Genomic DNA, 20,544 nt, shown 5'->3' on the forward strand with positions numbered 1-20,544 from the left:
ACCTAGTGCCTGAATTTTGCGCCACCTGAAAAAAGAAAAAACCTCATTAGAATTACAACAGTATGACATATGGAAAATAAGTAAAAAACACCGGAAAACAAAAAGCATATATACACATCATCATCATCAAAAATACAATTCAAATACTCGTATGTTAAATATGACTACTTATCAGGACCAGGAAAATTACAACGTGGCATATGGGAAATCAGTAAAAAACACCAAAAAACAAAAAGTTTACATACATATCATCATCATCATCATAAAAAAAAGATTCAAATATGTCAAATATGACTACTTATCAGGACCAGGAAAATTACAACAGCGTGGCATATGGGAAATCAGTACAAAAAAACCAAAAAACAAAAAGCACACATACACATTATCATCATTCAAAAAAGGATTCAAATATGACTATATACTTACCAGGATTGTCCTAAATGGAATCGGCAGCCCTTCAATGAAACATTAGTCCAAACTTCAGTGACACTTTGCTGAATTGCTTATGTATGTTTTTGTTTATTTGGCAATAAGAAGAAAACCAAAGGTATATAATGATCTTCTTTTAGACCATGGATAAAGAGCATTTGCTTAAAAAACTTTGGGCAATATTCAAAAGTTCCATCTATATAAATGGTGTCCAAATCTGCTAAAAATTCTAAATTGCTGCTACAGGAAAACATAATAATTTGGTTTTCTATGTCGTTCACCATTAGAAGTCCTCGTTTTTGTTGGTTTTCACTGGAAATGTTTTTAATATATCATGAGTTTCCTCCATACTTTTTGGTAATTTAGGCAGAAGAGATCGTCGGGCGTTATACATATTTTTTCGAACCAATGCCACGTCTTTGGTAGTCAAGGTACTAATATCTCCATTTCGTAGTTCCTTTTGCAAAATTTTCATAGGTCTTTCACCGATGTCTTCTACGGCCTTTCGTTTTAAGGAGTTACTAAACATTTGACGGTTAAGTGCATCTTCGTTTAATTCGCTATGGTTGTGTTCATCGCGAATCTCCGTCACTACGTTGTCACCTTGGGTTTTTAAAAATGCTTTACATTTTTCTCTCGTCTGCGCACAACACATCCAAGGCTTGTCGTTATTCTTTAAAGATTTATGAAAACGATATTTGAAGCCATTTAACACAATTAATTGTTTTCCTTTTTCACTAAGAACAATTTTCACTGAACTTATTTTGGCAATCAACTTAACACCGTATCGTATACAGATAGACCGCACCATACTAAATATTTTGTAGGATATTGCTTTTTTATATTTGATTACCATAAATGCATAACCAATAAAATCATTTCATTCCTCTATTGTTATTCCAGGTAATAACAATATTTCTAAATATGCTTAAGTACAAATTAGAAAGTACTTACAAATTAGAAAGCTATTAAAAGGTAATTAGAAGGATTACGATGCCCGGGACTCAATTCGACCATCTAAATATTTTGACCCTTCTTAATTCAGGTATATGGGACTCAATTTACCTATGTCCCCGTCAACATAAACATAATATTATAGGTTACTGTCAGAGGAGTAACCAGTAAGGGGGGGTTACAACTACTTAATGCAGTCACACTATCATCCAAATACGCTGATCAGCTTAAGTCACAAACTTCCTAATGTCCTAATCAGCTTAAGACGAAATACTGGTAGTTCTGTTGTGACATTGTGCAGTCACACTCAATTCCTAATATATGGTGATCGACTTGAGCCACTAATTTCCTTATATGGTTATCAGCTTTTGACAGAGTCGATAGAGGGATTCGGGTAGTTCGGTTATGACACGCGGTCACAGTGATAGATCAGTAATGTATTTATTGTAGTATGGTTTAGGTGGTTGAATATAAAACTATATAATTCTTGACGGTGCGTGATTTGATTGTGTAATAATCATATTTGCGTATTTAATAAATGTTTATATTCGTAAATACGTGTTTAATTATTTAAGTAGAAGATAGTTACTTAAATAGACTACATTAATGGTGTGTGGGGGGTATGGATTAGTAATGGTGTTAAGCGTATAGAGCTCAAAGTACATCCAAATGGGGGGTTAAGCCCCAAACCCCCCTGGTTGCGCCCATGGTTACTGTCATTCATAATATTTTTAATTTCAGAATTTTTTGAAAACTATTTTCGTATTGGAAATTGTAACGTCAAAACAAAACAACTAATATTTTTTATTGTAGGTATCTAATAATAAACATTAAGTATATGAATCATTCGAAAAATGATTTAGAATGTATACGTTGAAGAAATTCCTATTACGTCACAAGATCCCAAACAATTTTTTTTAATACAAATTGGATTCCGCAAGTGAAATTCTGTTGCGAAAGTAAGTTGGAAGTGGAACATACAACCGTTGGTTTACCTTAGAACTAATCGCCCGCAGTCTCAGGCATTCCCAACAAGTAATGTATATAAAATTATCTCCAGTCTCCAAATAAAAACATTTTATTCTAAATGTTTATATTGTAGGTGCATGATTCATGTGTATCTGATTGTCTTATCCGCGGTTAGTTCTATTTTTTATTTATGAGAAGATTATTACCTTAAAGTGATATTGGTTATCGAATTGGCTTCATCTAACGAAAAAGTGATTAACAAATAACACAGGTATTATATTAAATAAAAAAGAGTATTATAATGAATGAAAGAGTTAATTTAAATCTTTCTACTCTGTCTTCAATTTTTTCTGTAACAAACGAAGATTCGGTTGTGCCTCCGGGTACTCTCATTTTACCAATCACTTACCCAGTGGTACAGCAACCAAGATGGACATCTCCGTCGATGGAAATTCAAAAATTGGTCTACAATAAAAACGAACAGGATAATTTAGTTACTTCGGATACTAAATTAGAGAATATACCACATTCGCTAAATAATGGACAACCTATGGCACCAGTGACAGAAGAGGAGAGTTTTGAGAGTCTTTGTTATAAATGTGCAACTGTATGTTTATGTTGCCTAGGTCCATGTTTGCAGATACTTGTGATTTCACTGCTTTAGACAATACTTGTTGTGATCATTGTCTACATTTTACGTAGGTGCTGTGACAATTTTTTTAGACAATTGTTTTATTAGTTGATGTGAAAAATCTTTTTTAATAAGTGTAAATTTGTTTCTCAGTAGATGTTATAAGGACATTTTCAAAGATGCAACCTTTGAATTTTATTTATTGTCCAATATCAAATATTCAGTATTCATATCTGAAATTGGACAGTATCATTTTATCACCCAGTAGATCGAATGCATTTATTTGTTATTAAACACACACACACGTAATTAATTAAATTACATACACATTTGGTCAATTAACAATAATATAATTTGGACATCAGCCAAAAGTTGCTGACATAAGATAAACAATTTACCTTAATTAGATACACAAAATCACGCGGGGCCCGTGTTTACATTGACCCAATTTAAACTTATATAAAACTAAGATCTCTTGTCTAGAAATTCAATTATTATTAATTCATTAACGCGAGTGATTGTCTTCAACGCTCATCATTTAAGTCTCTACTCAAAGTACCCCGGGTCAACATCCATAGTGTAAGTCTCATCAATAAACTCTGCTACTATTATTTGGTGTTTCCATCACAACTTAAAGACCATCTACACTGAGCCAACGAAAGGATATTGTTCATGGTCCTATCGAGAAAAAGAATACTTCAAGGAAGTTTGAGAAAGCCTATACAGTCCACACCAGCAACACCCTCAGAGAGAGACCACTAGACCCGGGAGAACGAGAGCCGATTGCAGAGCTAAGAGCAGTACCATAGCCGAGAGCCGATTGCAGAGCTAAGAGCAGTACCATAGCCGAGAGCCGATTGCAGAGCAAAGAGCAGTACCATAGCCGAGAGCCGATTGCAGAGCTAAGAGCAGTACCAAAGCCGAGAGCCGATTGCAGAGCTAAGAGCAGTACCAAAGCCGAGAGCCGATTGCAGAGCTAAGAGCAGTACCAAAGCCGAGAGCCGATTGCAGAGCTAAGAGCAGTACCATAGCCGAGAGCCGATTGCAGAGCTAAGAGCAGTACCAAAGCCGAGAGCCGATTGCAGAGCTAAGAGCAGTACCAAAGCCGAGAGCCGATTGCAGAGCTAAGAGCAGTACCATAGCCGAGAGCCGATTGCAGAGCTAAGAGCAGTACCAAAGCCGAGAGCCGATTGCAGAGCTAAGAGCAGTACCATAGCCGAGAGCCGATTGCAGAGCCTACCAGAAACGAGGGACCCTAGACGTCTAAGAAAACAACAAAAAAACCGTAAGTTTTTGAATAATTACAAAATCTTCCAACTGTTACAATCGTACAAGTTAACAAGTTTGTATTTTTATTATAATTCAACAATCTAGAACAACAATCTCCACTCTATCAATAGTAAAATAATGTACTTTAGAATGTATACCATATAAATAATAAAGAGACAAAAATATATTTGAAAAATAATTTGAAAAAAAAAGAAACGTTCATAAACATATAGCTTGCTTTAATTTCAATTAAATACTTTATTTCGAAAAAATTAAAATACTACGTAATTTATAGAACGATAAAAGTCCACTCTATATAATAATTTCAGTTAAATTTTCACTATTTTAGAAAATGAAAATATTTTACCTACTTCTGTAAAAATTAATCACATAGATATCTAATTGCCAAATTTGAATAAGATTCCAGTATTAATATTAAATATATCATTTACAGATCTTTTATAAATACAAAGGTTTATTACATTATCCAACCAAAGAATTTCAATTTTAGCGTTAGTGAAATCGTAATACTATTCAGTTTATTTACAAACAGAAATCACTTAGTCAGGCAAGCGACCTACGGTAACGTTGAAAAATTTGCAAACTTGACAAGGGCATACAATTACATTTTTATTTATATACATTCTGGCTTACGAGAGAGCGTGATAGTACAGGTATAGAAAATTAATATAATTGTTAATAAGCAGATATACTTTTTGTGTGAATTTGATGGCCTTGGACTAGCCAATTAGCCAGACATTATAGGCATATTTAAGTACATTACTTAATAAATAAAATACAATTCATATTGTTTAATATATTTACCGCTGAATTTAAAATTTTATAAAAATAACCATGGAAAGTGTATACGTTAAGCAAGCGGAGATAGGAGCAGAATTAGCGAAACTAGTTTCTAATACTAAAAAGGATTCTCAATCTCGGAGGACTCAACAATACATCCGGGATAGGCAGGAAAAATTAGAAGAATATTGGGCAAAATTTCTGAATAACCACGAAAAGCTGCTAGAAGGAGGTATAACGAAAGAAAAATATTTTGAAACAAAATACCATGATCAGGTATTTAAGACATATATTGAGGGGAAAACCCTGTTGGAAGAATATGGAAGGGTGCTGAAAAGAGGAAAAGCACCGAAAGTAAAGGAGATACAGATAAGGAAGCAAAGAATCGAGTAATTATTACGGCCAGAAAATGAACAAGATTTACAGGAGGATGAAGAGCTGCAGTCAGAGTTAAGAGAATACATGGAAAAGGTGAATACACTAATAATTGAAGCAGCAGTAAATGAGGAACTAGACGCTATAGATAATGGAGAAGTAGAGAGAATAAATCAACTAAAGAGGAGAGTCAGGGAAACCTTGAAGAAAATAAGGCCAGGAATGCAACGGCCAGAAAGCACACAGAGGAGGGACGGTGTGACATTACCGCAGGTAAAAATCTCTGTGTATGAAGGCAGGTATGAAACGAGGAGAACTTTCCACGATCTGTTTACTAAAGTAATACATGAAAACGACCAGTTATCAAACGCAGAAAAAAAGCAGTACCTAAAAACTCAACTAAGAGGGGAAGCCAACAGAATGATACAACACTTAAACATATCCGAGGCCAACTACGAAGTGGCCTGGAACATGCTAAAAGATAGATATGAGAATCCAAGGATGATATTGTTTAAATTGATAGACAGGATGCTACTAGCACAGGAAGTAAAGGAATCTTCTGCTAGAGCATTGAAATCACTACATGACACCTTCCACGAAAGTCTGGAAGCCATAGGAGGGTTAGGAACAGACACGGAAGCGTGGAGCCCATTGGTAGCCCGAATTATCATAACGAAATGGGACAATGAAACCAGGAGGCTGTACGAAAACCACGTTGGGGACAGTAGAGAGATACCGACGTACAAATCGACACAAACATTCTTACAGCGAAGATTCCAGACACTGGAACTGCTGGAGTCAGAAAAAAGACAAGAGAAGCAAGGAGGATCTGGGAGGAAACCAAGAACACGTTGCGTGATATGCAACGGAGATCACGGAGTACCGAACTGCAGAGAATTTCAGGAACTCAATGTAAGAGACCGAAACAGGATGATAAAAGAAAAAGGATTGTGTGCAAACTGCCTAGCACATAAAAAAGAAAAACAATGTTATGTACAATATAGGTGCAGACACTGTGGCGGAGACCATCACCATATGTTGCATTATGAGAAAGGAACCACAGGCAACAAAAGAAACTCCAATGAAACGAAAGGAGAACAAACACAAGAAAGAAATGGAAGAGATTCGAATAATAGAAGAAACGGGTATCAAGCTAATAGGTACAGAGGAGGAAATAATAATCCATACAACGCCAGAGAACAAAATAGCGGAAGGCGAGAAAATACACAAGATACCAATGGGCATAGGAATATCAACGACCACCAAAGAGGGCAGAATTCAGTAAACTGTGCAAGCCATAAGGAAGGTGAAGCATTACTAGCGACAGCTGTTGTACGCATAAGAGATGCGAAAGGAAATTCACACATAATGAGAGCATTAATCGACCAAGGGTCACAATGCGCATTTATAACGGAACAAGCTGCGACGACGCTAGGAACAACAAGGAAGCCTATACAGGCGACCATATCCGGGATAGGCTCGTCAGGAGAAAAAACAGCCAATTAGAGTATGAAACTTTTAATCGAAACTCATTACGAAAGTGACTTCGAGATGGAAATAGAAGCACTAGTATTACCGAAGATAACAAGGAATTTACCGGAACAGGATATAATTCTACCGGACTATAACGAGAAAAATGCAATACTGGCAGATCCAAGATATTACAAGGTAGGGAAAATAGACTTACTACTAGGAGTAAAAGAATACAGTTACATATTGACAGAAGGGATGCACAGAATAAGTAATGGACTCCTGAGTCAAAACACCAAACTAGAATGGATAGTTTCGGGGATAGCACGAGAGAAGGAGACTACAAAAGCAGAAGTATGCTGTATGATATCCAGACAAGAGATGGACATACAAATAAAGAAATTCTGGGAATTAGAAGAAGTAAATCAGGAAACAAGTTTATCAGTAGAAGAACAAGAATGTGAAGAAATGTATCGACAGACAGTAAAAAGAGATGAAGACGGGAGATACGAAGTGAGAATTCCGTTTAAGGAAGACGTAACAAAGCTAGGAGAATCTAAGCAGCAGGCATTCGCCAGATTGATGCAACTAGAAAGGAAGTTTGCAAAGGACACACAGTTAGAAGCGAATTACAGACAATTCATGGAAGATTACGAAAACCAAGGTCATATGGTAATAGCAGAAAACCAGGGAGATGGGTACTACCTACCTCATCATCCAGTGAGAAAAGAGGACAGTACTACAACGAAAATAAGAGCCGTGTTTGATGCATCAAGTAAAAGCTCATCGGCAGTAAGCCTGAATGATATTATGCACACAGGGCCGAAATTACAACAAGATTTGACAAATATACTATTACGATGGAGATCCAATAAGATAGCATACTCAGCGGATTTGGAAAAAATGTTTAGACAAATCGGAATGGCAGAAGAAGACCAAAAATATCAAAAAATTTTGTGGAGAAAGGACACAAAGGACCCAATACAAGAATATAACTTAACGACGGTGACATACGGCACGGCAGCAGCACCATTTTTAGCGTTGAGAACAATACAGCAATTACAAGAAGACGAAGGATGAGGTTCCCGTTGGCATCGAAAATTGTAAAAGAAAACATGTATGTAGACGATATACTAGGAGGAGCGGAGACAGTGCAGGAAGCAGAAATAGCCCAAAAGGAATTAATACAACTGTTCAGAAAAGGAGGTTTCATTCTCAGAAAATGGTTGAGCAACGAAGAAAAAATAATGGAGAACGTACCGGAGGAAATGAGGAACGTAGACTCCAAGGCATTCAAACAAGAAGAAGTACGGAAAACGTTAGGAATACACTGGTCCCCTAAAGAAGATATAATCACATTCAAAATAGGGATAACGACAGCAAAGAAAATAACGAAAAGACACGTACTGTCAGAAGTAGCAAAACTATACGACCCACTAGGGTGGATAGCACCTGTAGTAATTCAGGCGAAAATGTTCATACAGGAATTATGGGAGCAAAAAACCAGTTGGGATAAAGAATTAACTAGCAACCAACAAAGCAGGTGGAATACATACCAGGCGCAATTAGTAAATCTGGAGAAAATAACATTGCCCAGGTGGAACAACTTAAGCAAGACAAACAGAGTAGAACTACATGGATTTGCAGATGCATCTATGAAAGGATATGGAGCGGTAATCTACTCAAGGGTGTTAGGCCCAGAAATCAAAACGAATCTAATGATAGCAAAATCGAAAGTCGCACCATTGAAAGGAAAAACGACATTACCGAGGCTCGAGTTGTGTGCCGCGGTGCTATTAGCAAATTTAATGAAGAAAACCCTACAAGCATTGAATAGGGAAAACATTGAGGTATATGCATGGTCAGACTCAATGATAACCCTGGCTTGGATAAGGGGATCATCAAAAAGGTGGAAAATGTTCGTCGCCAACAGAGTAGAGGAAATAAGAGGCGCTATAGGACCGAAAAATTGGCATAAGGTAGATACGAAGGAAAACCCAGCGGACATCCTCTCACGTGGAAGTACAGCATCAGAATTATTAGAAGCAGAGCTATGGTGGAAGGGACCAACTTGGCTGACTAGTAACAAAACTTTAACGCAGGAATCAGAAGAAATACCAGAGACAAATGAGGAGGAAGTCAAAACGAAAATAACGATGCACACGACAACGATAAAGGAGGACATATGCGAGAGATTCTCAAATTTAGAAAGAATGAGAAGAGTACTTGCATACTGTGGGAGATTTGCAGACAAATGCAGAAAAAAGAAGGACAGTGGACACAGTCAGCTGACAGTCCAAGAATTAGAGGAAACGCTATTAGAGGTGATAAAGCACTCACAGCACGCCTACTTCAAACAAGAAATAGAGAAGCTGGAGAAGAAACAGCAGTTAGACAAGAAAAATAAATTAGCGTCATTGGTACCATTCCTGGATAGACAAGGAATTCTAAGAGTCACCGGAAGACTGAGACACACGAATCTAAAGTACGGAGAAAAACATCCGATAATTTTGCCAAAGGATAGTGCATTAACAAAGTTACTTATAGCAGATAGTCACGCAAAAAATCTACATAGCGGATTACAACAAACACTACAGTATATAAAAAGGAAATACTGGATAATCAACGGCAGAAGAACCGTGAAAGATCATCTAGCAAAATGCTTAAGGTGCAGGAGGTATAAAAGCCAAGCAGCACAACAATTAATGGGAGATCTACCGAAAGACAGAGTGAACCCGAGTCATCCTTTTACTAACACAGGGATAGATTATGCCGGGCCAATAAAAATAAGTACCACGAGAGGCAGAGGACAGAGGAGCTATAAGGGCTACATCTCAGTATTTGTGTGTCTGTCAACGAAGGCAGTACACCTCGAAGTAGTAAGCGATATGTCTACGGATGCATTCATCGCGGCGTTCAAGAGATTTACGGCACGCAGAGGACAGTGCAACAACGTATACAGCGATAACGGAACCACATTCGTAGGAACAGCAAATTTGTTGAAAAAAGAAAATCAAAAAATAGATGACGAGATAAAACAAGGATTACTGGCACTAGGTACCCAATGGCATGTCATACCTGCATATGCACCACATCTCGGAGGACTATGGGAGAGCGCAGTGCGGATAATGAAATATCACTTGAAAAGAATCATCGGGGAAACAGTTCTAACATATGAAGAATTGAGTACGGTGCTGACACAAATAGAAGCATGTATGAACTCGAGACCATTATGTGGGTCATCAGAAGACCCTGAAGGGAAAATAGCACTGACACCAGCTCACTTCCAGACACACCCAATGGTATGTCATACCTGCATATGCACCACATCTCGGAGGACTATGGGAGAGCGCAGTGCGGATAATGAAATATCACTTGAAAAGAATCATCGGGGAAACAGTTCTAACATATGAAGAATTGAGTACGGTGCTGACACAAATAGAAGCATGTATGAACTCGAGACCATTATGTGGGTCATCAGAAGACCCTGAAGGGAAAATAGCACTGACATCAGCTCACTTCCTTATAGGGAGAGAAATTATATCACCAAATCGGGAAGAAGAGCTTACGACTTATTTGAAGATGCCGACGAGGTGGAGATTATTGGAGAAAATAAAAAGAGACTTCTGGAAAATTTGGAAACAGGAATACCTGCACCAATTACAACAGAGAAATAGATGGCATAAGGCGCACTCTAACATAAAAGAAGAAGAAATAGTTATAATAAAAGAAGAAGATACACCTCCAGGCAGATGGCCATTAGCGAGGGTAACAGAAACACACCTGGAGCGGAGGGACTAACCAGAGTCGTAACAGTGAGAAAGGCGAACGGGAAACTGACAAAAAGACCCATACATAAACTAATACGACTGGAAGAAGAGAAACAGGAAAAGCCGAAGAAGGCAGCAGCACTAAGATGGAAGAAAATACTAGTAGCTATAATGTTTTTAACGATGTTAAAACCCATAAAGGCAGAACCATATAAAATATATAATCCGGAACCAGGATTTTTCACAGAAGATCTTGGAGAGGTCGTTATAGACCGGGGAACATTTCGAATAAAGGTGTTACTAGAAAAGGGAAGAATTTGAACAGAGCACCAAATAATAGGAAATATGATACAAGGAGTACGAGAACTGTGTCAGGATATAAAAATCGTGAATTGTAATGATATAATAGGGAAGTTAGAGGAAGGACAAAGAAAGGCGGAATCAGTAAGCGAGGGGTTGACAGTAGAAATAAAAGCAAGGGAAAGAAGAGGAATATTAGGAACAATATTAACCTCAGTATTTGGAGTCAATGACGAAGCCTACAGTAACATTAAAGCATTAGACAATAACCAAAAGGAGCTAATAAAGGGATCACAGCATCAAGCGAAGATAATGTTAGAAACAATAACATCAATCAATCACACAGAGAACAGGATAAACGAGCAAATGAACAAGTTTAACAAAGTACTAATCACAGGCCTACAAGAAATATCTAAAGGACTTAACGAAGTAGAAGACAAAGCACAGAGACTAGAAACCGAATATAGCACGTTGCGAATACAAACGATAGCGTTGCAAGTTATGGAATTCATAAACGAATATACTCAATTTTACGAGGGAATATTAAACCTTCACTATAACCACGGACACTTCATTGATATAGTGAAACCGGGTGAGATAACCAAATTTATAGAGAAAGCAGGGCAGATACTGCCACAAGGGGTCGAAATACGACGACAGCCCATTATAGAAACAGAAGTCAGTCATGACGACAGATATATAACAGTCATCGGCTATTTCATAGTGACAGGGAAAATTAAGTACATCATGCTGAAAGTCACGGCCATACCACTTAACGTTGAGGGGTCGGTGTTGCGCACATTTGTCGCCCCAAGGAATCTACTGGTCGTAGATTATAACACACTGCACTACTTCGAATTGACCGCAGAAGATAGGGAAAGATGTTTACTGTTGACAAAGACGCAGAGAGCGTGCTCACCAACGGCTATAAGGAACATGGATACCCAACCAAACTGCATACTTGAAGAAATTTATGAGCGATCTAAGAATAGCACATGTCCAGTGGTAGCCAGGACAATACAGACAGCTCAATGGAGTACGATGGGTACCCCAACCTCTGGCTCGTTATCACGCCAGTCACGATACATATATCCATTATTTGCGATGGAAATCGGAGCGAAAGAGTACTGGAACGAGTCACATTCCTGAAACTTTCACTCAAATGTATCGCCCAAACGAAAAATATTACATTACTCCCCACTAGCAGTGGGATGGAGAGAGCGGTAACAAGCTACCTGAAGGCGCCAATCACTCCCGTGGCCCAATTGGTGGCGAGGACACCCCGCAGGTTTAACATGCCTCTAAACACCTACCTGGACATACCAGGAGGAGAGCTACGTCACGCGTTACTTGAGGAGGAAAGTCTAGAACAAGAAATGACGCACACGCAGTGGCAATCGATTCCAGAATCTAATTGGCATTATTTTGTAGCCACCGGGACCATCACTATAATGGTAATTATTGGGATACTCACGTTATGGAAATACCGTCCTGTTGTACGACTATGTCGTTCAGGGAATCCACATACTCAGACTAACGAACAGGAAGTACCTGTATTAAGTAGTAATCGGCATAACAATGTACCGTCGACTTCAAAGGCCGACATCCCACTCTCCACATTTTCATCCAATTGCCCTAATTTTAATCTAGAGATAGAGTCGGACATTGATAGCTAGAGTACGGTTGGAAGATTGTTGATTATTCTTAAACTATTTATTTATTAACATGTTTGAATTTGACTATTTTATGTAATACTTATATGTAAACTTTGAGTATTGACACTTGGGCCAGTTTTTGCCCGAGTCCGCAGTATGTCCAATATCAAATATTCAGTATTCATATCCGAAATTGGACAGTATCATTTTATCACCCAGTAGATCGAATGCATTTATTTGTTATTAAACACACACACGTAATTAATTAAATTACATACACATTTGGTCAATTAACAATAATATAATTTGGACATCAGCCAAAAGTTGCTGACATAAGATAAACAATTTACCTTAATTAGATACACAAAATCACGCGGGGCCCGTGTTTACATTGACCCAATTTAAACTTATATAAAACTAAGATCTCTTGTCTAGAAATTCAATTATTATTAATTCATTAACGCGAGTGATTGTCTTCAACGCTCATCATTTAAGTCTCTACTCAAAGTACCCCGGGTCAACATCCATAGTGTAAGTCTCATCAATAAACTCTGCTACTATTATTTGGTGTTTCCATCACAACTTAAAGACCATCTACACTGAGCCAACGAAGGATATTGTTCATTTATTTTAGATATTTATGTAATAATTTATAATATATTTTTATGAGACAACTAAACGTTTAAATAATATTAGATATAATTAAATTAAATTATTAAAGTACGGCTTAATTAAAACACTGTTATTCAAAATCTTTCCATTTCACTTACACAAAAAACATCAATCAGAAACTCTTGCATCCAAACTATCAACAAATTCAAAACTAAACTTCTCTCTAATAACAATTCTTCTATTTCCAACATCAATTCCTCTTCTACTTCCACGTCATCTTCATCTTTTCCCAATTTTTCATTTAACAAGTCTAAATCCCTTCTATCCACACTCAAATCTATTAAAAATAAAATCAAAAACCAACACCTCATTTTTAGTAAAGCAGATAAGGGTAACTGCCTTGTTATTTTAGACCAACAACTATACATCGACAAAGTCACATCTTTCCTAAATAACAATAATTTTAATCTTCTCCCTGTTGATCCTTCAAAATCTTTTGTTTCAAAAATGAAAAACAATCTTAAACAGTTTACTGATTTCTTCTCTGAATATGAAGCACCTTACACCAAAATTCCGTCTAATCCACTCACTCCCAGGTTATACGGTTTACCAAAGATACACAAGGTTGACATTCCCATTCGTCCCGTTGTCAGTTTCATCAATACTCCAGTCTCTATTTTATCCAAATTCATTCTTAACATTATTAAAAATTTTATTAACTTCACCCCACAGTTTACTGTTTTGAATTCTCGCCAATTAGTTGAAAAACTTCAACTTGTCAATCTTAATCCGAATATCGTCATGCTGTCTTTTGATGTTAGCAATTTATTCACTTCAGTCCCAAAAAATGAATCGATTAGTCTGGTCAACTCGCTTCTTTTAAATAATTCGGTGACCTCCACTACCACTTCGTCTATTATAAACATTCTCAAAATCTGCCTATCTCAAGATTACTTTGTCTTCAACAACAACTTTTATCAACAACCAGATGGTTTAGCAATGGGAAGTTGCTTATCCCCTTTCTTAGCTGATGTCTTTATGGATCATTTAGAATCCAATCATATCACAAAAAATCCAGAGATATTACATTGGTTTCGTTATGTAGATGACATTTTAGTCCTCATATCTGGTAACTCCGACTCAGCTCACAACTTACTTCATAAAATCAATCTAATCCATCCTAAAATCACTTTTACCATGGAACTAGAATCTTCTAACTCCATTAACTTCTTGGACATATCTATTACCAGACTAGATGACCACTTCAACTTTGGTATCTACCGTAAACCTACACAGACTGATCACATTATCCATTCCACTTCTAACCATCCTCTTTCACATAAACTTTCTGCATTTCGTAGTTTTATACATAGATTAAACTCTATTCCTCTACCTACAACTGAATTTAACAAAGAACTGAACATCATCAAACAAATTGCAGTTAACAATGGTTATGACCCAGACATCATCCATAAACTTCAACAGAAAAGAGAACTTAAGTTACTTCAACAATCCGCTTTCTCATCATCTTCCACAACTACTCCAATTTATGCCTCCTTACCGTTTAATAACTCCAAATTATCTGAAAGAGTCAAACAAATTATTTCTAATTCTTGTGATAACATCAAAATCTCATTTAAAGTCAATAACACCCTCAATAAAAGCTTAACTAACACCAAAGACCCTATCCATTACATGAGCCGTAGTGGGGTATACAGACTCTCTTGTTCAGACTGCGATGCTACCTACATTGGTAGAACTTATAGATCTCTTTCCACCCGATCGGCAGAACACAGTAAGAGAGATACCACTTCAGCTTTTTCACACCATTTAAAAGTCAATAAACACGAACTTAAGATTCCTGATGGGGTCCAGTTGATACACAACATTCAACAAAAAAATACACTCCGTTTAGACTTATACGAGGATTTGGAAATTGTCAAAGACCTAAAGAAAAGTCCCAATTGTGTTAACCGACAAACATCCCTTAACCGTAATTTTGTCCCCATTCACCGTCAATTATTTTCATAATTCCTATTACTTTGTTATACCTTCCCTTTTCCTATCCTATCTGCTATCTTCTTCATCCTATTTACCCACTGTCAACTATCTGCTTCGTTCCCTTACTGGCTCCAAACTCCTTTACACATACTAATCATTACTAACCACATGAACTCCTCTTAATCAAAACCTAATTAATTTACCATACCCCCTTTTCACACTTCTTTCATTTCTTTTCTTCATTCAGTTCAACCCTCATACCCAACTCTCCAATCTTTCTCTTTCACTCATTTCACCTATGCTTTGACCCTACATCACACTCCTTTGCTTTTTGTCTTTGACCTTTTCCAAATATATTTTTTATCTTCACATCTAACATTTCATCACTTTATTTCATTTATCACAGTTAAACTCAGTCATTCTTTAATCAAATTATAACAATATTCATTCTCTTAATTTTGTTTTATTAATTCTATTTTATTCATTACACCTATTGTTTTCTATACTAATTAAATTTTAATTTGTATCAACTGGGCAACCTGTTATCCTACAATTATTTATTATCAATTTTACATATTCACCAGTTTGTCACAAGAATTTTCTCAATTTCATTAAAATTGTTCCATAATAATTGCATTCCTGAATCACATTTTCTACTATCAGATTGACTTTATCTTAACTCCAATCTATATAAATTTTTAATTTTCACCTACATTCAAACAATAATTTCCCTACTACCTATACAACCATCAATACACATGTTATGTACATATAAATTTCTTGATATAATAATATCCCTTTTCAAAATTTAAAACTTCTTCTATAACACCACTTATTTAATTTTATTTCTGTTATTACTACTAATCAGCTCACTTTATCATATTGTAATTTTTTGATCAGGTTAATTTTATTTGATACAGTCAATTTGTAGTTACCTACAGTTAAAATAATTTTATTTTGTAAAACACATTATCTTTTAATTTTAAAAAAACAATAGATTTAATTAACAGACAATTTCAGATATTAAAAGCTTTACCATATCTTCGTCTGGATCATGACTTTGTTTTTAAAATTCCTAGAAAATCGACTACCTTCTTCCTTAACTGTCAATGTCACATCAAGCATTTCCTTACATAGCTTTGACACTTAGTAGTCATCGTTGACCGAAGATGGTTGATTGGGTCCTCGGGTAGAGTTTCACCATGTTCCCAGAGGTTTAATCCTTGAACATCGGCGTTTAGCCATTTTAAATTTATTTCAACATAATGTAGATTTATTTATAATCACAACCATTGTTTGGTTCTGGGGCTATTTTGCAAGTATTCAAGTAAGTAATCATAACCACATTTTTTAACTTTTACAATTTCAACCATCTTTTCAATTTTAATAGTGGGATTACTTATTTGATTTTAGATCACTGATGATGGACCGATAGGTTTGAAAACGTTCTGATGAACTTATTTTATTGAATCCATTGGGATTCTAAAAATTTTTAGTAAATATACCTTTTACATAGAAGTGGTTTTTACTTCATGTTCCAGTTTGTAAAACAGTTTTGTTCGAAAATTCTTATTGTACAAAAAACCTTGATTTAAAGTTTTAACCCATTAGGTATAGGCCAGCGTCGTATTTATAGATAACTGAATATTTTATTTTTTTTAACGTTTAACATTAAAAGTTGTTCAAATTTAAAGAAAAAATTATCCGACATATTTTAGTAGCTGTAGTAATCATTGAATTATAAAGTTTGTTTGCCTTGATTGTACCCATTCAATAAAATAATTATAAGCATTGAACAAATTTGGTGTTTTTCTGTAGATCTACATATAGTATAGTATAGTTGATCCAAAAGATGGCATAACCTAGACATCCAAAGTGAAAGTTATCCTTCAACACCAAATTGTTCTATACGGTCCACACAATGTCCAGAAAAAAGTCACACCATTTTGAGCGCCGGGTTTGGGGGGGAGAAATCAGTAAATTTGTAGTTTTTTAAGGTTTTCGCCAATATTTCTAAAACTATGCGGTTTAGCATGAACAACCTTCTATACAAAATTGTTCTACATTAAATTTGAAATAAAAAAGCCCCTATGCAGAATCTTTCTAAAATGAATGGTTCCAAAGTTACGGAGGTAGTATAGTATAACTGGTCCAAAAAAAGACCTAACCCAAACATCCAAAGTAAAAGTTTTTTTCCAACACCAAAATGTTCTATATGGTCCACATATTGTTCAGTAAATGGTTATACCATTTTGAGCGTCCGGTTTGGGGGGAGATGGGAGAGAAGCCGGTAAATTAGTAGTTTTTTTACGTTTTTCGTCAATATTTCTAAAACTGTGCTTTAGCGTAAACAATGTTATATACAAGAATGTTCTACATGAAATTTAAAACAAAAAATGTTCTATACATAATTGTTATAAAATCAACGGTTCCAGAGTTACGGAGGGTGAAAAGTCGATGTTTTCGGTACTTTTATATTTTTTGGGCAATATTTATGATATAACTACACCAAAAACCAAGACATCCAAAGTGAAAGTTATCCTCCAACACCAAATTGTTCTATATGGTCCTCATAGTGTTCAGAAAAAAGTCACACCTTTTTGAGCGTCGGGTTTTTAGGGGGAGAGGAGGGAAAACGGTAAATATAAAAAGTATCGAAAACCTCCACTTTTCACCCTCCGTAACTCTGGAACCGTTGATTTTATAACAATTATGTATAGAACCTTTTCTGTTTTAAATATTATGTAGAACATTTTTCTATAGAACGTTTCTTACGCTAAAGCATAGTTTTAGAAATATTGACGAAAAATTTTAAAAAGACTACTAATTTACCGACTTCTCCCATATCTCCCCCCCAAACCGGACGCTCAAAATGGTGTAACTTTTTACTGAACAATATGTAGACCATATAGAACAATTTGGTGTTGAAGGAAAACTTTTACTTTGGATGTCTGGGTTAGGCCTTTTTTTGGACCAAATATACTATACAACCTCCGTAACATTGGAATCGTTCATTTTAGAAGGGTTATGCATAGGCCTTTTTTATTTCAAATTTAATGTAGAACAATTTTGTGTAGAGGTTTGTTCATGCTAAAGTTTTAGAAATATTGACGAAAAACGTAAAAAACTATGAATTTGCAGATTTCTCTCCCCAAACCCGACGCTCAAAATGGTGTGACTTTTTTCTGAACATTATGTGGACCATATAGAACAATTTGGTGTTGGAGGATAACTTTCACTTTGGATGTCTGGGTTTGGGTCTAACTATACCATACTAATATCGCACTTCCGCTCAAATAGTGCCAAAACTCAAAAAAAACAAGAATGTGTGTGTACTTTGTACGTACGTAAGAAGTTATAATTCTACTACATATTATGTGATTTTTAAGACTATACCAAAAATTTAAAAAAATAAAAGAATAAAACGCACACAAACACATTGAAAAATGCCACAAAGAAAAAATGATTTCTGGACGATAATAATTGTTGGCAAAAATTTTAAATACGCATTTGCTGAAAAAAAAAATTATATAACAAATATACTTACAATCATAATATGCATAAAAAAATAAAAAAATAAAACTTGCATCGGGAATTGAACCCTTGAATTTCGTGCCGCTTTGACTCGTAATCGAAGCGTAGACTCACTCGTCCAATCGCACATTATTTATCATGTGGAAAAATACGGTAACTGAACGTTTTACTGTTTGACAATTGTTTTGAAAATTATGTAGTTTAAATTTTGTGGAAGAAAATATAAAAATATAACAAAACAGTAAGAAAACAATATATTAGATGAAGATTGGTAGAACTTTTGTTGGTAATCAAATTAAGTATGTAAATCAAAGCATTACATACCTACTAGATAAATAAATCTACGCCAAAAAATCATAATTTAAAAATAAAAATCGAACCTAATTAGGGATTTCTCTCTAAAATCCGCATTCTTGAGAAAATAAATGTATGTATTTCACCCTAATCCAAATGTATAATTACAATATGATTATAATAAAAACTAGGTACTTACCAAATTAGAATGAGTTTTCCTTGTCCAAAATAGTCCAAAAGTCCAAAAATATAGGTATATGAAAACTATTTAAAAAGGCAGTATAACTATTAACTAACTTTTGTTTGTTGTTTCTTTTCACACAAATTTTAAAACGCAACAACCATAAATAATCTAACTACAGCTGTGCCACAGCCACCATATTGAATAATTTTTGACATGTCATTTGAACATCCAATCAGAACAAAGTTATAATGCGCATGCGCCCGGTCGCTAGGTTTTCCCATATAAAAATTTACCCTCTATCGCCGGTAAAGAAGTATAACTTCAAAAAATGAAAACAGTTATCGCACCAACAGTTTAATAAAACTGTTGAATTATTACCTATGTCCGTCTGTCCCAGGCACTTTGTAAACACAAGTCCTCCGTGAATATACCAGATAGACTGACAAAGGTACGTATCCATACGTATGTGCTCCGTGCTCGGTGTAACTGCTCAAATGGATGCGGCATGCGCTCCCCTACATATAAACCGCAAACCGGTTGAATCTAAGAGGGTGAGCGCCGAGCAGCGAGCAGCAACGTATCCACTATGTGTAGCTGCTACACCGAGCACGGGATACCCACGTATGGATACGTACCTTCCATGTGTCGAGTGAAATCCTATAACCAAAGGAAGGTACTAAAGGTGAGAAATTTCTTAGGCCAGGATCCCGCGTACCAAAAAAAGTTGATTAATAGCAAGCTGAAAATTTGTTAATAGCTTATCGGTGCCCAGTCGGACAAACTTTGACGTATGGGACCACTGGAACAGGGGAAGGTTTAATTGATGATTTTAAATTTGGAACGTGCCATTCTGATAAGTTTATGATTGTGAAAACTAACAGGTTGTTTTTAAGTTTATTTAATAGCAACTTTATATACCTAATATATGAAAAAATGTTTGTCCGACAAATATGTTGGACATTTTAATAAGTTCGACACGAAAAACATTTTATTTACGTTCCTTGTACGGAATTTACTTATCAATATAAGGATTTATATTGGTGGTAAATAACAGTCTGGTTTTGCATGAGAGTTTAATGAAAGAGAAACAAATCAATTGGGAGTTATGTCCGACAAAATACATGGAACATCTTCGTAGTCTGACATTCAAAACCTGTAACCTGTTCCACAATTAAAACTTCCCGTTCTAGTGTTCCCGTACATCAAAGTTTGTCCGACTAGACACCGTTAAGCTATTAACAAATTTAGCTTAAAAATAGCTTAGGCGACGAAATAGTACAAACAATATATTTATTC

The 20,544-nt window shown here is 35.7% G+C and overlaps 1 protein-coding gene across 1 annotated transcript in view; it reads left to right on the forward strand.

Moving 5' to 3' along the window:
• The window catches only part of LOC126884228 (uncharacterized), a 49,064-nt gene extending 45,883 nt beyond the window's left edge, over positions 1-3,181 (forward strand). The window contains exon 2 of the mRNA XM_050650122.1: positions 2,979-3,181. Coding sequence (XP_050506079.1) covers positions 2,979-3,016 — 38 coding nt within the window. The 3' untranslated portion in view covers positions 3,017-3,181. The remainder of the gene's footprint in view (positions 1-2,978) is intronic.
• Positions 3,182-20,544: the final 17,363 nt, after the last annotated feature.

This window comes from Diabrotica virgifera, chromosome 5, assembly GCF_917563875.1.
Source record: "Diabrotica virgifera virgifera chromosome 5, PGI_DIABVI_V3a".
Taxonomy (NCBI): domain Eukaryota; kingdom Metazoa; phylum Arthropoda; class Insecta; order Coleoptera; family Chrysomelidae; genus Diabrotica; species Diabrotica virgifera.